We start from the raw sequence: 20052 nt of genomic DNA, 5'->3' as shown, positions 1-20052 counted from the left end.
AAACAGCAGTGTAACTTTTGACTTGGAATTTTGGAGTAGCTGGTCTCTTAAGAGAAATACAAATCAGAAAAGAAATGCAAGTTGTATTGAATGGAATTGATTACCAACTCTTTGATTATTCATCCTCATGTTTAAAAAACCTTTTGATGAAATGAATTTTGAGCTAATTCTTGTGCTAGATACCAACCTTCTTTTGAATCTTTTCCTTCCCAGACCTAGATACTGGTCTTCTTTAATACCAAGGCTCCCTTGAGCTTTTGCCTTGGCTTTTTGCTCTGTTCCTTCAAGGAACTTTCCCTAGAGATAAGTTTCTTCAGTGTGCTCCCTTGAACATCAGCTCACATTTCTTTTTATTTATTTTTTTTTGTATTTATTTTTTATTTTTATTTTTTTAAGATTATTTTATTAATTTTTATTGGAGTACAGTTGCTTTGCTCAGCTCATTTCTCTTCTTACTTGTATTCTTCATCTCTTAACTTACATACGTTTTCTTCTTAATGTCCTTCATTGAGATGTGAGAGTAAGAGACCTGGTTGTGCATCTAGAGTTACTTATCCTTAATCCCCACCTACACATTGTCACCAATCTCATGAAGAGAAAACCAATTATTAACAAATTAATTCTCTTCTATCTATATTCAGTAGCATCTAGTTAAGCAACTTTGCCTCCATACTAAAAGCAATAACTAGCCATTTACTCGTCCTGGATTTAGGCATTTTTTGTCAGCTCCAGACCTCTTCAACTTGCTCAGGGCTGCCAGGTGACCTTTTCTCACTTAACATTTAGACATTCAAAACATGTCATTCCTCATCTGCCCCCTACCATCTCTCTCTCTGTTTCACACACACACACACACAATTCCTTAATGATGGTTTCCTGACAATGTCAAGACAATTCAATGAGGAAAGAATATGGTCCTGAGACAAAAGAATATCCACATGCAAAAGAATAAAATTGAAAGAATAAAATTGAACCTCTATCTCACACAGTAAAAATGAACTTAAAATAGATCCTAGATCTAAGTGTAAGAGCTAAATTATAAAACTTTTAGAAAAAAATATAGGAGTAAATCCTTATGACTTTGGATCAGGCAAGGCCTTCATAGATATGACATCAAAAGTACAAGTGACAAAAAGATTGGATTTCATCACAATTAAAAACTTGTTCCTCAAAGGATGCAATCAAGAAAATGAAAAGACAACCCTTAGAATGGGAGAAGATATTTTCAAATCACAGAATTCATAAAGGACTTGTATCTAGAATATAGAAAGATCTCAGAAAAAGACAAATAACGCAATTAAAAAATGGATAAAGGATCCAAATAGACCTTTCTCAAAAAAGATATGCAAATGGATAGTAAAGTGTATGAAAAGATGATAAACACCATTGGTCCTTAGGCAAATGCAAATTAAAATAACGATGAGCTATCACTTCACAACCAGTAAGATGACTATAATAGAAAACACATATAATAACAAGTATTGGCAAAGATATGGAGACATTGGAACCCTTCTTATACTGCTGGTGGGAATGCAAAACAGTACAATCACTTTGGAAAATAGTCTGGAAGATCCTCAAAAAAGTAAATACATGATCCAGCAATTCTATGCTTAGGTATACACCCAAGAGAAATAAAAAGCCTATGTTTAGAAAAAAACTTGTACAAGAAAATTCATAGCCACATTATTCACAATAGCCAAAAAGTAAAAACAATCCAAATGTCTAAAATACTGATGAATGGATAAACAAAATGTGGAAAATCCATGCAATGGAGTATTATCAGCCATCAAAGGAACAAAGTACTCATACAAGATACAACATAGATGAACTCTGAAAATATTACGTTAGGTCCCCCAGCCCTCTGTCCTGACTTTTATCTGGACACCCTTGGAGGTCCAGGCCCTCCTCCCACAGCTCACCTTCCCAGACCAGGTCAATTTCCTTGAGGCAGGAAATTTAGCCTTCCTTTTCTTCTCAGAGTTGCTGTGCTATTGAAACCCTATAGTTATAGTTCCCAGGGCTTTATAAGCTTTGCCTGTATGCATAAGGACCTAAGGACAAACATGTACAGTCTCTCAGTTATATAGATTAAAATCACAGATATAAACTTATATCTATAATGTAATTTTAAATTATATTCGTAATTTTAAATTGATAACTTTTAATGATCTTTTTGCAAAACATGCCATTATAATGCCAAGTGGTTATTTTTCCTTACTCATATAACTTTAGATGTTTTTTATTCAGACATTTTCATTGATATTTTAATATGGGGTACAGGTGTATTCTCAGTGTTATTAACACTGACATGAGGTCGGAAAGCTAAAGTGAAGACAATTTACAATGCCACCCCTGGCCTTCAGGTGTTCTCCAAGGCCTCAGAATTTTCAGCTCATCAGGTAAGCGGCACAGCTCTCTTGCCCCTGGACGGGGCCCTGGAGTGCAGGTCCTAACGCCGCGCTGGACAAATCAGCAGCATCTCCTCCCCCCTCGCCCCGCCCCTTTCCCCCTGCGCCTTTCTGCTTTGGTGGAAGCTGCGGCAGCTGTAAATCCTCGGCTCTGATCCAAGATACAGATTCCAGGTTGGTGAGCAAATCCGTTTTCTGGCCAGCCACCGCTGTCCCCACTAGTACTCAGAGGTTGACGCGCCCTACAGGTTGGTTGGGAGGTTCGCGGGTGGAGGCAGGGTGAGGGAGACCTCTGCAGTTTTGAGTTGACTCAAGTTCAGGAAGAGAGTACGGAAGAGGCACCTTTGGAGCTGGGAGTAGCCTGTGTAAAGATAGTGATAATGAAACCCAGATTCTGGAAGCTGAAGGATGTAGGGGAGGCAGCTCTGAAAGTTTTGATAGGGAATGATGGCAGACCCGGCGGCTGGTGTGGATCCAGAGGTCAGCAACCCTTCCCCCCATCTCCAGCCTTTCTGCTCCAGGAAGTGAGCACCGCTTATCCTACCGCCCCCCCCCCATCCCCACCCCGCCCCAGGAGGCCCTGACTCCTCCCAGAGGGAGCTGGGAGATGAGCCTTCCGCATTCAGTCTGTGCAAAGGCCGGGCTGGCCCGAGAGCCCTGCGTTTCACCTTAGGTAGCAGGGCCGTGCGCGGTTGAGTTCAAGAAAAAAGACCAAAGGAGTGAGCGCTCTCAGTTGCTCAGAATCTATGTGAAACTCCTTGGTTTGCTCAGAGGAGCTTTGACCACATGATGGAGCCTTACATCTGGAGCCTCCATGTGCCGGTCACCTGGAGATGTATGCCATCTGTGGCTGGGCCACTTACTGTCACTTGAAGTGACAGGGCGGTAAAAGAAATGGGGTCCCTTCCCTTTAGGAGCTCATGATACAGATAATTTCTCTTTTCATCCTCACTGCGAATGAGCTCAGCGAGATCAGGAACAACATTTAATCTGTCAATCAATGAAGACAGAGATGTGTGGTTAGGAGCGTGGGTGCTGCGAACAGAGTGCCTGGGTTCCAACTCTGCCTCTGACACTTAGACGCTGGCTGCGTAGCCCGCACCTGTTGTTTGAGCTCTTTGAGCTTCAGTTTCTTCCATCTATAAAATGGACAGAGTGATATTTATATTATAGAGTTTTGGTGAGGCTTAAGTAAGGCAGAAGTTTAAACACACAGGAGAGTGCCTGAAAAAATAGTAAATACTCAAATTATTAAGTCATTATTATGGACAAACTCAATGCCTACCTTAAAAAATGCAAAATCAAAACAATTTTTGAAACAATAGAGTAGGGAATAAAATACATAAAAATGCACTATGATAAAGGAGACTATGACTCCTTCTGACATCTCAACAAGTTAAAATACAGCAGGGTTTAAACGATTAGGAATTACAAGTGGAATATCACAAATGCAGAAAAAAATGATTAGAATTTTATTATCTAACCTAAAAAAAGACACTCGGTTAATGGATTATCTAACACTCAGGGAGAAGAAAACCTGTGCAGGACAATATTTTAAGAATTTGGAAAGTTATTAAATCATTATAAGTTTTGAATGCATGAGGTAGTGATTTTTTGAAGTTTAAAAAAAATGTAAATTATGTTCCAAATCAAATATTTATCGAGTGCTTCCTGCAAAAGGGTAAAAAAAAATTATTTCCTCAGCACAATCTCAACTCATTTATGAGTGTAGTTGCCACGTGCTTAGATTTTTACCCTGTTTTCACTAGAACTCCCAGCTCGGGGGCAGTCCCACCCATTTTATTTCTAACTTTCAGTCTGAGCCCCAGCCTGGACTAGTGTTATTCTGAAAGCCCTTTCAATATCTAATTGTGAGCTTTCATTCTAAAAGATGCTTCAGATCTACATATCAGTCCATTCTTTGGCCTTCCCCACCCACCCTCCCCCTTTTCTATTTTGCACCCTAAATTGCATTTACGTGGGAAGAAGGCTCCTGTATTTAAGGCAATGCTTCTGAGGCCTTAATGTGCATACGAATTACCTGAGATCTTATTAAAGCGCAGATACTGAATTGGTCTCGGTGAGGCCTAGAGATTCTGCATAAAGAGCTCCACTGGATGCCATTGAGGCTAGTTAGCAGACCACACGGCCTTTTTCTGGCATCTGCTTCTGATTTAACTGGCACTAGTGGTGAATCTGGCCTCTTTCATTTGCTAATTTGATCTTCAAGCTTCTTCCCCTTAAGGTCTGGTATCTGCACTCCTCACACAGCCAGACTTATCTTTCTGCCACCCACACTGCTCTTGAGATGTGGCCTTAGTCAGGGACTCTGTTGGCTTTTCTTGTGTCCTCTAGGCTGCGATCAGGAGTAGCTAGTGGTCAAGCCCCTGCTGGCATGTGGGCAGGGCTACGCAAACCCTCTCTAACTGAATGTTAACTGACTCTGTTCCCCGCCTTCCTTTTCCCAGCCTTAACTTTATACTCTTTAACAAGAGACATCAACTCTTACATAATCTTTTCTGTTCAAGATTCTTTCTCTGCCTTGAATATCTCAAGCAGAGCATTAGATGGAAAAGTAATAGAGAAATATAATAGAGCCACATATATAATTTAAATTTTTCTATTGGCCTTATTAAAATGTTAGAAGAAACAGATGAAATTGATTTTAATATATTTAACTCCATGCTTCCAAAATATATTTAGAACATGTAATCAATGTAAAAAATCCATTAATGAAATGTTTTAGATTATTTTTTCTTACCAAATCTTTGAAATCCAGTGTGTGTTTTATACTTAAAACATCTCATTTCCAACTAGCCACATTTCAAGTGCTCAGTAGCCACCTGTGGCTACCATATTTGACAACACAGTTATTACTTGTGCTTAGAAGATCAAAAAACCAAGCCTCAGTTATTCTCATTGCATTTCTTCTATTTTGTTTTTGTTAGCTCTAATGAGTTATCATTTACATTTAATAAGTTAGCAATTTTAAGCATGCAATTCCGTGAGTTTTGACTTGTATATAGTTGTCCAAACAGCACTATCATGATATATATAGGGGATTTCTGTCACCCCCCAAATTTTTTTGTGTCCCTTTGCAATTCATCCCCTTCTCTCCCTGGGCCCTGGTATCCACTAATCTGATCTCAAATAGTAGTGTTTTGTCTTTTTTAGTATTTCGTATAAATGGAATCATACAGCAACTTATCCTTGCTGTCTAGCTTCTTTCACTTTGCATAGTGCTTTTGAAATTTATTTTGTTGTATATATCAGTACATCCATTTTCTTGATTGGTAATATTCATTGAGATCATGTTTTCAGCTCACTCGATCCCCAGCAATGCCCTGTACTCACCCTGCTCATCTATGCTGTATCTCACAGACTGTTTTCTTAGTCTGGGACACTTTCTCAGGCCCTTTCTCCTGTAAGGGCTTCTTGTTACTGGGAGGCAATTTGATATTTTTTATCCTACCACGCACTCAGGAGGGGAAAATTGGTGACAGTTACAGGACCTGTTACTAGACTCAATGGTCCGTCACTCGGGGTGCATAGCCAATGGACACACCAAGTACTTTTGATTAAAGTAGAAGCATTTCTTACTTGTGACCAGTAAGGAGACAGGGAGATAGCTCTCAAAGTACTGTTTTTCTGAACAGCTGGATCAGGGAAGTTTTATGTCTGGGGTACATGCGTGTTCATTCAGGGGCAGGCATGATCTTCCATGTAGTACGGGTTTCTCTAGGTTGCCAAAAACTGCAAGCAAGCAGGTGCTTGGTTGTTTGCTTATACTGTGATAGCTTGTTGATTGGAATGCACTGTAACCTTTTTGAAACATCTGGTGTTTGGAACTTTATGCAACTTAATGGTTAGTTTCTGCAAAACAAAGCACACCTTCGTTTAACCCCATCCCTTCCCTACTGCTGCCTAGCTGACAGACCTTGTGTTCTTTAATTATGCCCACACTGACCAAGCTGTACATCAGTGTACATCTGCCTTTGCAAGGGGGCCAAAGAAACACTATGGAATTATATCTGCTCTCAGTCACCCTGTGGCCCATCCTGTACACAAGGGTCACAGCTGGGATCAGGGGTAGTGAGCCTCCAACTAGGCAGTGCATTTGTCAACTGGCTCTTCTTTGGTGGCCCAAACTAGACTCCAGCTAGGCAAACGGAGCATATGGCTTCCAATGAGTAATTCAATTCTGGAATAGTAAAAATAAATAAATAAGTAATCTTAAATGTCTTTACAAAATTATGTGATTTAAGATTGACATATATACACTAATATGTATAAAATAGATAACTAATAAGAACCTGCTGTATAAAAAGTAAATAAATAAAATAAAATTCAGAAAAAAAATTATGTGATTTAAGACAACAGTAATATAATTTAATGACTGAAAACTTTCAAGAATGAGAATAAGATGTTTTTCAGTGGGGACATACATATTAATTCAGCCCAGACAAAAAATAAAGTTAGGGTTAGTTCCAGCATCTTTAGTTGTCTTGTCAGAGAAGCTACTAGCTTTCTTAACTGACCCTTATTTATGCCAGGCACACAGAAACTACTGGGTGAGGTCCAGCGTTCTCACATTGTCCTTAAATGCCATCTTATTAAATCTTGTGACGAATTGAGGTAGTGGATTTTTCTCCTAGGTCCAAAACAAGGAAGAAGATATGAAAGGGGGTGAGAAAGTGATGCCTTCATTCTTATACAGATATTTATATAGAGCTATTCATCCCCCAGACTCTGCTGTATCCCTATTTCTGGTAAAAAATACTGAAGAGGCTCTTCTCCTCATGGTAAGAGGGCAGAGCACTGAAGGACTGAAGCACAATGACAGTATAAATGTAGTGACAACTAGTTTTTATTGAGACTTTTCTACACATTGGCTCAGATAATTTATCACAAGCGTGCTATAAGGGAGGACTTGTTATCGGCAATACACAAAACATTAAACCACATCTCAGATCAGGAATTACCCCAGTGTTCCAGAACTAGAGACAGATAAATTCAGGATTCAGACCTGTGTCTGTGTTACGCCAGTGTCAGTGCCTTCTCTTCTCACCTCACCCTGCCAGGGCAAGGGAAGCAGCCTGAGTCCTGGGGATGTGCCACCAGGAATGAAGCAGAACAGGGCTGGAGAAGGAGCCTACACATAGCTTAGGAAGAGCTGTAGGATGCCTTCAAATGCTAGGAAGAAGGGGACGATCATGCTGAATCAGTGCAGCCCAAAAAATGAGACGAGCACCAGTCAGGAGGTGGGTAGAAAGAAGCTGAGCCACTCTGTGACCTGAGCACCCTTGCAGGTGGTGTGGGGGGCATAAAGGAAACATTCTCTTCCTTTAAGGACCAGACAACAACCTGAGGTTTGGATTTGCATAAAACTAGATTATAACCTTTACTTTGTCACTTATTCATTCTGAGACCTTTGGTAATTGAATACCTTTTTAAGAAGTTCACTTTTCACATTTGTAAAATAGGTGTTATTAAACGTATCTGATAGAGTTATTGTGGGATTGGATTATATCAATATACTACCTGTAAAGAGTTCAGCCATTACCTCACATAAAAAGCGATCAGAAGATGGTCTCTGATTATTTTCTACCTTCCACTGTTCCTTGAAACAAATACCTGCATGCATATATACTTGCTTGCATTAATGATGATTGTCTTTGCTATGTGTTCAAAAATGGATGTGTTTCTTGCTCAAAGTCTGAATGGTACACCTCCTCGTAGAGTATATATTTCATTCACCGTTATCTCCCCATACCAGCTATACACTGTGCTTGACTCTTAGATCCTCTCCCACAGCATGCCTTGTGTAAAAGCTGTGGAGTTGGGACAGCTCTGAACCAGAAGTCACAAGATAGCCTCTCCCTCTTATTTTCCTCTCATAAATTTTTTTTTAATTGAGATATAGTTCACAGACCATAAAATTCATCCTTTAAAGGTATACAATTCGTTTTTTTGGAAAAATCCAAAGTTTTTCAACTAGCACCACTATCTAATTCCAGAATATTTTCATCACCCCCAAAGGAGACCCCAGACTCATTAGCAGTTATTTCCCATTCCCTCTCCCACCAACTCTTGACAACCTACTTTCCATGTCTATAGGTTTGCCTACTCTAGATATTTCCTGTAAATGGAGTTATACAGTGTATAATCTTTTGTATCTGACTTCACTCACTTAGCATAATGTTTTCAAGGCTCACTCTTGTTATAACATGCATTGATACTTCATTCCTCTTTTTCCTCCATTTTTATACTTTTCTCCTATTAGCGATTCTGAAATACTTTCCCCAAATGCTATAAGACCTCTTTGTCCCAACCATTCCACCTGCATACCCCTGCCTCAGGTCTTTTTTCTGTGAACTCTCGCTAGAACATATGTGGCCTTGACTCTCCCACCTGTCCCCTCTCTCCCCCACACACGGGCACCTTAAGACTCCTGTCAGGGTTTTGGACAGGCCTGGTGAAATCTCTTCTCCCAAAGCACCAGGTCTGTGCCTGACTTTGACCACCTTCACCACTGTCTTTGGTTAAAGTTATGAGGCTTGAGGACAGAGCTTTGAACTAGGACTCTGGACATGATAGGTTTTGCCAACTCTACGTTTATTTATTTATTTTTTTCTGGTTTAAACTAGTTTAATGAAACAATAATGTCAATAAACATTTATTGAGCATATACTACATTCGGAGGATTGTCCTGCGTCCTCCAGGAGATACAGTGATAACAAATACATAGTCCAGATACATAGTTCTCAGGGGCTCTCAATCCGAGGGTAGATACACATGAAAACATCTAACCATAATACCAGACAGAATGAATCAGGTGCGGGAGCTGAGGGACAACTAGTAGACATAGTAAACATCCATTGTTTCACCTGCCCCACTGTCCCTTCTCTTCTCACAAGTCTCTTGGTTTTCTTTGGGCCACCCCTTTCACTCTCAGTTCACAGGAGAGCTGATTCAACCTCCATGTCCAGGTTTCTTTACCTGTAAAATGGGTATACTGACCCTACCTCGAAGCATAATTTTTTTTGAATTTTATTTTATTTATTTTTTTATACAGCAAGTTCTTATTAGAACACATCTACGATTTTATAAGATGTGTGATTTTATAAAGTCACTTACTGTCTCTCTTTATCAAGAGGCTAAAAATACTCTTATTTATTCAGAGTTTTCCTATGAGAGATAAAGAAAACAGGGGAATATGATTTCTAAATCACAACTGGTTACACAAGTGTTAATTGTAAAGATATAACATCACCTTATTGTGGTCATTTTTGTGTCTTTGGGTCTTTCTGGGAAGGTGACCATGAGAGATGAAAGGGCTCTGTAAAGAGCTGTTAGAAGGTAGTCGTGTCGTCACAATAAATGATACTTTTGATCTTGGAGATTAGATCCTGGAGAGCAATGCCAGCACCATGTGAAAGAGAGGCGAAGGAGCTCATGAGAAAGGTCTTATCATCTATGGAGGGATGAGGAGGTTCTAGAGTTTTCTTCATCAAAAGTTGAGGACCTGTGTGTTGGACACTGAGCTAGTTCAATAATGAACAAAAGCAGTCTCTGATCTCATGGAGCTTATATTCCAGTGGGAGGATTCAGGCAATTAAAGATCCATATTAGGTGGTGATTGATAAGAAGGAAAATCAAGCAGGTAAGTATATTGAGAGTGATGGTGTGGGTGGCCATGCCTTAGCTAGGCTTGACAGAGCAAACTCTTCTGATAAAACATGTAAGGAGAGAGTTGAAGTCAGAGAGTCATGCAGATACCAGGGTGAAGGGGCTTCCTTGCAGCAGGAACAGCAAGTGCAAGAATCCTGAGGCAGCAGCATGTTCTGGTGCTTTGAACATTGAGGTTGTGTTTTGGTGGGCTGAGAAAAGGTTAAACAGACAGTGGCCTATCCAAGGCCACTTCTCTCCAGCACATCATTATCCCTTCATCCAGTAGGAGTAAAAGGAAACTGTGAGCATTGCTCTAATGAGAGTGCAAATTGCTGTCTAATGTGAGCAGGGGCAAAGAACATGTTTGAAGTTAGAATGAGAAGCTCTTGTTACCCCAGGTGCCTGACCTGTTTATCCAGAACAGTCAGCCTGCCTTTGTCTGCCTCATTTCTTACCCTGAACCCTTTCTTTTTGGCCATCTACCCAGGATTCTATACACAAGAAACACCTTAGAAGCCAGGACTGGGCAGGCAGGAGCCAGGAGAGTGGCTACAATGACTTCAGCAGTCCTGGTGGACATCCAGGATGAAGTGACCTGCCCCATCTGCCTGGAGCTCCTGACAGAACCCCTGAGCATAGACTGTGGACACAGCTTCTGCCAAGCCTGCATCACGGGGAATAGCAAGGAGTTGGGTATTGGCCAAGAAGAAGAGAGCAGCTGTCCTGTGTGCCAGACCAGCTACCAGCCTGGGAACCTGCGGCCCAATCGGCACCTGGCCAACATAGCGGAGAGGCTCAGGGAGGTGGTGTTGGGCTTGGGGAAGCAGCTGAAGGTGATTCTTTGTGTGCACCATGGAGAGAAACTCCAGCTCTTCTGTAAGGAGGATGGGAAGCTCATTTGCTGGCTGTGCGAGAGGTCCCAGGAGCACCGTGGTCACCACACGTTCCTCATGGAGGAGGTTGCCAAGGAGTACCAGGTGGGAGCCCAGATGGAGGGAAGGCAGGTGGGAACAGACTCCTTGGTAGATTATTAACTTTTCTTTGTGCTCTAATCTAATTTCTTTGTAGTCCGCCTATTTATGTAGAGGATGAACCTAGAAAAAGCCCCTCTGGCCAAGAGCAGAGACTTTAGCTCTTTCTCGCTGCTCATGATTGGCTCTGCATGAGTAGAGGACGCTGCTCGGGGCCAGTAGGGGGCGGAGCAGATTGAGTTCAGGGGATATGTTGGCAGTGAGAGTGAAGGACTTAAAGTGGTTCATGGTCAGGTTCTCTCTGGAGAAAAGAGAATCAGCCTATTCCCAGTGGTTTCTATCCCCTGTTCATAAAAGATAACTTTGACCTTCTCAGTGTTTCATTCCAGGACAGGCATCTCCTGAGGTCAGCGTAATAATCTCTCCCCCGTTCATTCCATGTCTCCGCACTGAAACGATTTGACACTTGATCCTGCTTGACTTGATGTGTTTCTTCCAGGAGAAGTTCCAGGAGTCTCTGAAGAAGCTGAGGCAAGAGCAGCAGGAAGCTGAGAAACTAACAGCTGTTATCAGAGAGAAGAGGGCATCCTGGAAGGTAAGAGAGATTCCTCTGAAGGTGTCCTGGGACGGCGATCAGGGCAGGGCATGGGAGCCGAGGGCAAAGGGGACCTAGTTCTGTCTGTTCCCTGATGTAGCTAGAAGCTTCCCTTTGCCTCGTCCTTCACTGCAACCCTTCCAAACAAGGGCATTGTTCTTGGTGCAGAGCCAGGGAGAGAGAAGGGGAAGTTAGAAAATGAACATATCAAAGGGAATCTAGGTTTTTGAAGACAATCATGGGAGAGGAACCATGGCCATTGGCAGCCCTTAATTCCTGATTCTGGACCTTGTTCTATAGTTTCGAGCTCTGAAAGTTGGAAAAATAGGTCAGGCACAGGCCGATCTCAATATTGAAAACTGGAAGGGGAGGCTGATGGTGAGTCCTGAGAGGCCAGAGAGGCTGCTTGGAATCTAAATCTCACCTAGGAGTCAAAGTCTCTATCTCAGAAGCCTAGATAAGACAGCCTGGGGCCAATGGTCTGGGAAGAGCTGAAGGGAGAATAGGAGAAAAGGGCAGGTTCTGCAGGACTTACTCCCCCATTTGCTCATCCCCCCCCCCACTGAGACCCACCAGGAAAGCAGTGCAGAGCCTGCCTCCCCAACCCCTTATACAGGAGACCCTCAGCTCTGCAGACTAGCAGCCTCTTTCTCTTCCATGTTCCTGAAGAGTCAGATGGAACCTGAGAGACACAAGATCCAGAAGCAGTTTGATCAGTTGAGGAGCATCCTGGACAGAGAGGAGAAGCGGCAGCTGAAGAAGCTGGAGGAGGAGGAGAGGAAGGGGCTGAACATCATAGCAGAAGCCGAGGGCGAGCTGATGCAGCAGAGCCAGTCCCTGAGAGAGCTCATCTCAGACCTGGAGCACCGGTGTCAGGGGTCAACAACGGAGCTGCTGCAGGTAGGAATCGCAAAGGAGCCCGAGGTCTGACAGTCAAGGCAAAGAGAGACTAACTTTCCTTCCCTTCTGAGGTGGGACTCCTTATCTTGGTGGGGGAAAGAAAAAAATTTCCTTTGACCCTGTAGTGCCTCTTCCCTATTAAACAGTTCAAAGTTCATGGATAAAGCGTAGGATAATTAAAAGTACAAATGCTAAAGGAATGTCTCATTTTTATTTCTTATGTATAAAGGATAGTCCAAAAGTTCATTTGATACAATGTAAAAGATCGAGTGATGTTTTACTGCAGCATTTCTCAATCTTGGTACTATTGACCTTTTGGGCTAGAAAATTCTTTGCTGTGAGGGGCTGCCCGGTGCATTGTAGGATGTTTAGCAGCACCCCTGGCCTCTACCCTCTAGATGCCAGTAGCCTCCCACTAGCTGTGACAACAGAAAAACCCTCCAGGCATTGCCAAGTGACCCTGGGGAGAACTTATCCTCCCGCCCCCTGTTGAGAATCACTGGCCATTAGGTACCTGTTGTCTCTGATGCCGTGTTGGGATTGGTCAGGTTCTTTTCACTCAGCTTAGTCACAGGCAAACACATACCAAACTCAAGTACTTAGAGATTTTTTATGTAATTACCAGCCCTTCTTTGCTTCACTTTCTCCTCTAGAAATCAGAGGATTTCTAGAGGATCAGAATCATTGAACATGTTGTAATAGAAGTTTGAACAGGACTTTTTTTTTTTTTTTTTTTTTTAATTTTTATTTATTTATGGCTGTGTTGGGTCTTAGTTTCTGTGCGAGGGCTCTCTCCAGCTGCGGCAAGTGGGGGCCACTCTTCATCGCGATGCGCGGGCCTCTCACTGTCGCGGCCTCTCCTGTTGCGGAGCACAGGCTCCAGACGCGCAGGCTCAGCAGTTGTGGCTCACGGGCCCAGTTGCTCCGCGGCATGTGGGATCCTCCCAGACCAGGGCTCAAACCCGTGTCCCCTGCACTGGCAGGCAGATTCTCAACCACTGCGCCACCAGGGAAGCCCCTGAACAGGACTTTTGAGGCACAAACAATGAGCTCTGGTCTGTGTGTGTATGTGGATTGGGAGGGTGCAAGCTGTCAAATCCAAAGAGATTTGATGGAGAGATTTGAACTGAGGTTGAAATCTGAGCAGCTGTTGGCTTCATAGAGTGAATAGTGTGACTATTAAGTTGAAGCAGGATGTACCTTGTGACATTCTGGAACCTTCAGGCTCTCCCTTATTTTCTGTTTGCTTTCTTGCTTTCCTCTTGCTCCCTTTCCTGGTGGAATAATAATTTCTTTACTTATACTTGGGCCCTAGTACTGGGGTCATGGGGTAGTTATTTTCCACCTGTTGGAGCTTTTCCTCATTCACTACTTCTGGTTTCACGTCTTCAGTTTATTCTTCTTGCTTTTTTCTTCATCTTTGATGTTGGGTTGCCCTAATGCTTGCTCCTTCCCCCACTTGTTCTAGCCCCTTTACAAGTCTCTTCAAACTGGAAAAATTGCTTCATAGGTGCAAATAGATCATCAATTTATATAATACCTAGTCCAGGCACCTGTCTAGACTCTTCTACCCACTAGTTAGTATGACTGCCCAATGGTCATTTTAACTAGAGTGTTACCTCACAGTCAATTTTTCCAGAACTTGCCCATCACAGACACTTCCTCCTTCTCTTTTCCATATCTGTTTGACATTGTTACCCATTAAGATTTGACAGCTGGATACAAGCCTGCAGCTTTCAAGTTTCAAAATGTGAACCCTGAAAATAAAGCTAAGAGGAAGAGGCATGAAGTGTCACCCTGATTTGATCATTTGAGTTCCTTATTACAAGTAGGCCTTAAGATTGCTACAATCCTGGATCCACCTCTACCACTTTACATATGCAAGCCAGTTTGAGTTGTGTTTTTGTCAAATACAACCAAAAATAGCTCCAATACCATGAAAATAGTTATTCCTGTGTTACATAGATCAAACCATTGGCCTTTTCTTCTGCTGCATTGAGGTGTATAGAGCAGAAGTTAGGAAGACCAATTCGGAGGCCATGAGATAATTCTACTCAACTGAGGCGGGCAGTGGCAGTGATGATGGTAAAGAACAGTAAGGGTGTGAAATGCACTGGCTTGGTCTAAGATGGGATGGCAGGTAGTTCTTAGGACAGTACTTTGTCTACATTTGGTGACTGGATGGTGGGATCATTGAGGAAGATGGAAGATAACAGAAGAGACCTCATGGTTGCAGGAAAGGGAAGTTTTCTTTCAGATATCTTGAATTTGTGGTGCCCGTGGCTTATGTGCTGGGGTATATAAAAGAGATGTAAGCAGAAGTACAGATTTAGGAATCATCAACACATGTGTGTGTTGAAATCAAGAAAAATACGCAAAGTCAGCAAAGGTAGCATAGAGGGTTAGGGGAGGTGGAATTTGAGAAACAACCACATTTATGGCCCTTGTGTCCTCAGCAACCAGAATGTGAGCATCTCGAGGACAGAAATTAGGACTTAGTCATATGAGAGCATCTAGAAGCAGGCACAGTGCCTGGCAAATAAAAGATGAGGTACATATATAACACCACACACACACACACACACACGCACACACACTCTGTTGTAAAAATAAAGGTACTAATGAATGAAGTGAATCATTTCCTGACATCCCTACATAGGGTCTCAGGGAGAGTCTGCTTTGAGTTCTTATCTCTACTTTGTGGCCTCCATATTGGATCATCTCTAGCTCTATCATCATGGGGTGGTGGGAATGGGATGAGGGACATGGATGAGGCTGTAGTAGAGGACAAGGCCTATTACCCTTGACTTAACCTGTCTCTTTCTTTCCTAGGATGTGAGTGATGTCGCAAAAAGGTATGTGTAGAACATGACGTGGTTCCCTTGGGTTGACAAAAGATTCCTGTACCCATAGAGTTATCTTGTGGTCAGTGGGAAAGGAAAACAAAAATCACAAAGCAGGGAAGATTTAGGACTGTGGTGTCTTGAGTTGCTTTTCATGAGAATTTGGGGTCCCCCAAAGTAAAGGGAATGACTTGGTTTCTATGGTAGGAGAATTTGAGCGGCAGAAGGTCACAAATTGGGACAGTAGTGTTCTTAAGAATCAAGGATTACCATATCACTGACTCCCCACGTACCTCGTGAGGGAACTCCTTTTCCACAAACCTCTGTACCTGCTTTCCAGTCTTGATTCTAGTAGTTCATAGCTACCTCAAAATACACAGGGATTTTCTTTGCCCACATACTTTATCAGAGGGAAATTTCCCATTTGCTTTTTTTTCCAAGGTCCAGAAATCAGCTCTTGGGACAGCTGCTTAAATTTCCCTTTCCCCCTTGGCTTTGGAACAGACCATGCCTTGCTACCTAGTTCTCCTCAGACTTCCATTTTTCTTAATTCCAGTAAAAACATAGACCTGAGGTCTTGAAAAGAGTGGCTTTGGCCCTGGAACAAAAACATGTTCTCTTCTCTATCACCTACTCTAGAATTTCATTCATCAAGGTGACCCCTAAAGTAGACCACGTATCTGGTACCTTGAAGCGCCTCACGAACACATGACCTATGGAGCCTCTTGTCCCTTTGGAAGTCTTTATTCTCAGTTTGGAGGTGAGGACGTTTCCTTTCTCCAACTGGTGTAACATTCCCAGAGACCGAGAATCCTAAGAGGCTGTTCTGAAGGTCTTTCTCCCTAGGCCTCTGCAAGACCTTGAGACCTAAATCACAGACTCTTCTAAGGGAGCCCTTCACCTGATACTCTGAAAGCCCTAGCAGCAGGTCCTGATGTCCTGCCTGTCAACACAGATACCTGTAGACCCTCTAAGAGGGCGCTGACATTTTAAGTATTTTGTATCTTTTTTAGAGGTAGCAAAGGATTTCCCAGCCATTATTTTATTTAATATTATACAGTCTCTAGGATGCAGAGAAAGAAGGGAAAATTATTGTATTTTACAAAACAACAACAAACCAAACAAAGAAACAAAAATGAGGCTTTGAGAGATAAATCCTATTAACTTTTTTTTAAATTGATGTATATATAGTTGATTTGCAAGAGTATATTAGTTTCAGGTGTACAACATAGTGATTCAATACTTTTATAGATTATACTCCATTTAAAGTTATTATAAAATATTGGCTATATTCCCTGTTCTGTACAAAAGATATATTCACCCCAGTATTCATCGCAGCACTATTTATGATAGCCAAGATGTGGAAGTGACCTAAGTGTCCCTCAACAGATGAACAGATAAAGAAGATGTGGCATATATATATATATATATATATATATATATATATATATATATATATATATACAGAGAGAGAGAGAGATACTACACGGCCAATAAAAATAGAATGAAAATCTTATCAGTGTGTACACAGATGGTGAGAAGCTAGTTTTTAGTCCAGTTCTTCTGGCTCCTATGCCAGAGGTCTTTGCAGAATGATGCTAATTTTCTTCAAGAAAGAGTGTTGAAGTTCACCAGTGGGCCTGGGAGATGAAGGAGACAGGTGCTAGAGACACCCAAGGTTAGCAGTGTTGAAGATTCATAGTGTCTGTTCTCTCTAGGAGTGAGTTCTGGACCCTGAAGAAGCCAGAAGCTCTCCCCACCAAGCTGCAGAGTATGTTTCGAGCCCCAGATCTGAAAAAGATGCTGCGAGTGTTTAGAGGTGAGGAGTTTCAGGGAACAGCGTTTGGATGAGGGATCATGGTAGTATAGGAAATAAAAAGAATGAAGGGTATGGTTGGTATTTGGGAATAGTGTCAGAGAGAGAGATCAGAGAGGGAGGGACACAATGTGCTGAAGAAGATGCAGGTCATACTGAAGGGGGAATGAAATGGCCAGTTCACATCCTTATAGAATACCCTGCCACACCTCTCAGCCAGGTAAGGGAGAGACAGCAGACCTGAGACTGATGGTTCTATATAATGTGATTGACTCTTTATCATTACAGAGCTGACAGATGTCCAGAGCTACTGGGGTGAGTAGAAACTGTGGCCTCTTTGAGCTGACATGTTCTTATCCTTGCCAGACATACCCACACACACTCTCAGGTATGAGGTATTGCTGTTTCCCCTCAGCCCCCCACCACCTGCTCCAATTCCTCCCACCCATATCCTGCGCTTCCTCTTCTCAGAGCCATAAGACCCACATACCCATTCTCATCTGCTGATGCTGTACCTTTCTCCCACAGTGGACGTGACTCTGAATCCACACACAGCTAATTTAAATCTTGTCCTGTCCAAGAACCGGAGGCAGGTGAGATTTGTGGGCACTCAGCTGTCTGGGTCTCATCTGGAAGAGCATTATGGCTGTGGTGTCCTGGGCTCTCGGCACTTCTCCTCAGGAAAGCATTACTGGGAGGTGGACGTGGCCAAGAAGACTGACTGGATCCTGGGGGTGTGCAGTGATTCAATGGGACCTACGTTATCTTTCAACCAGTTTGCGAACAATCGGAACGTTTACTCCCGATACCAGCCTCAAAGTGGATACTGGGTGATTGGGTTACATCATAAGCACGAATACAGAGCCTACGAGGAATCGTCCACCTCCTTGCTCCTCTCCATGATGGTGCCCCCTCGCCGAATTGGGGTGTTCTTAGACTATGAGGCCGGCACGGTCTCCTTTTACAATGTCACCAACCACGGCTTCCCCATCTACACCTTCTCTAAGTATTACTTTCCTACCACCCTTTGTCCGTATTTTAATCCTTGCAACTGTGCAGTCCCGATGACCCTGCGTCGCCCAAGCTCTTGAACTTCCTGCTGTTCCCACCATCTGAGCCATACCCTCTACTCCAAGGCTCTTCTGCATCTCAGTTTCTCCTTTCTTACCTCCTATTTTCCTGTGTTCTCACTCCTTTCCTGTTGAACATTTACTCAGTGCTAGAGTTGAGTGACCCAGTGGTGACTGAACATCCTTGACAGATTAATTACAGATCTTGAGATGGGTGAGGGGTAGCTGTCAACATTTTTCCTTTTTTATTTTTTTTAAAGAAAGAATTGGAAAATTTTATTCGAGCCAAATTTGAGGATTATAACCTGGGAAGAGCATCTCAGAAAGCTCAGAACTGTTCCCTCAACATTTTACCATTAAGCATGGTATTTGGTGGAGATTTTTCTTTGTTGATATATGGAATCAAATTTAGGAAATTCTCTTTTATTAATTTGATGTCAGTTTTTGTACTGAGTGGAAAGTTGAATTTCAACATATATGATCGCTGTAATTATTAAGATAATCACACGTCATTTTTATTCTGTTCTTGGAATACATTGATTTATTTCCATTTTTAAATCTAACACAGATTTCTGGAATAAACCACTATTATTCTTCATATGCAATACTGGATTTGTTTTTGCTTATACGTTGTTTAGGTTTTGTTTTTATCTCTGTTTATGAAAGAAATTGACCTGTAATTTTACATTCTTGTAACATCGTTGTCAGGTTTTGTAAAATGCAATACGTGGGCAAAGAAATTGCTGTTTTTTTTGTGTAAGTATATATAGGATTGAGTGCTAAAATCCATTATAATGTTAATTTGGGTGGCTTTAAATTCAATTTTAAAAAAAGATTCTAACTTCAATTTTTACTACAAACTTCATGGATCTTAAAAATCTAAGGTAGTGATTGAAAAAAATTAAACACACTGAAGTAAAAACAGGGGAGAAGAGGAAAGTGCTCAACCCAATACAGATTTTTCTGTCAGAATGGGAGGAAAATGTAAAAAGAAAATAATCAATATGAAGCACTTTTAGGAAGAGAATGATTTCTTCTAGTTTCTCCATACCTCCTTCTCTTTATGATCAAACATGAACAGCTTGTGCGTGAGCGCTTTGCCTTTGGGAGAGGGATGCTATATGCTTTTTGAGCTAACTGTAAAAGAAATTATGATGAGGGGGCTGTAAGGATGGAATGAATATCAAGGAGTTGAATATCAAGATCTGGCTGTCCACTATGATAGCCAAGGGGTTCTGGTGGCTGTTGAACACTTCAGACATGCCTAGTCTGAATTGAGATGTGCCGTACATATAAAATACACACCAAATTTTGAAGAATTAGTTCAAAATATAATGTAAAATATCTTATTAATAATTTTCATATTATAGATTGCAGTGATGATACCTTGATATATTAGATTAACTAAAATATATATTTACCTGTTGCATTTGACTTTTTTGATGTAGATACTAGAAATTTAAAATTTAAATTTAAAATTACGTATGTGGCTCACATTACATTTCTATTGGACAGTTCTTCCTGTAATGCAGTTTTTATCCCCAAGGGGGCCCTAGTGTAAGGCAGATGTGTTTCTTCAGGGACTCGTGACCCCTCCGAGGCATATTTATAGCAGAAGGTAGTGGCAGAGAGAATTGGATCTCAACCTACCTAGAAATTTACAATTTGGAAGATTGTAGGAAGGGTTCATAGCCAGAGAATATGCCATACTGCCTAGTCTGGTCCCTGTTTTTGGCCCTCGGTCGGTTGGACACTTGACATTCATGGTTTGAGTTCAT

The 20052-nt window shown here is 41.8% G+C and overlaps 1 protein-coding gene across 2 annotated transcripts; it reads left to right on the top strand.

Moving 5' to 3' along the window:
* The first annotated feature begins 845 nt into the window (after positions 1–845).
* LOC309605048 (tripartite motif-containing protein 6-like) lies at positions 846–19581 on the top strand. 2 transcript variants are annotated; one of them, XM_082340339.1, is made up of 8 exons: positions 846–2656; positions 10567–11056; positions 11550–11645; positions 12315–12545; positions 15378–15400; positions 17107–17207; positions 17493–17519; positions 17733–19581. In XM_082340339.1, the coding sequence occupies exons 2-8, from the start codon at positions 10634–10636 to the stop codon at positions 18293–18295; spliced, it is 1464 nt and encodes a 487-aa protein (XP_082196465.1). In that variant the 5' UTR covers positions 846–2656; positions 10567–10633; the 3' UTR covers positions 18296–19581. The 2 variants fall into 2 exon arrangements, with proteins under 2 accessions (XP_082196465.1, XP_082196466.1); XM_082340340.1 differs by having other exon boundaries at positions 2418–2582.
* Positions 19582–20052: the final 471 nt, after the last annotated feature.

The sequence above is a fragment of the Balaenoptera borealis genome (assembly GCF_965194805.1).
Source record: "Balaenoptera borealis genome assembly, chromosome: 11".
Lineage (NCBI taxonomy): Eukaryota > Metazoa > Chordata > Mammalia > Artiodactyla > Balaenopteridae > Balaenoptera > Balaenoptera borealis.
Note: the sequence above shows the minus strand (reverse complement) of the source record. Positions and strands in the feature narration are given on the sequence as shown.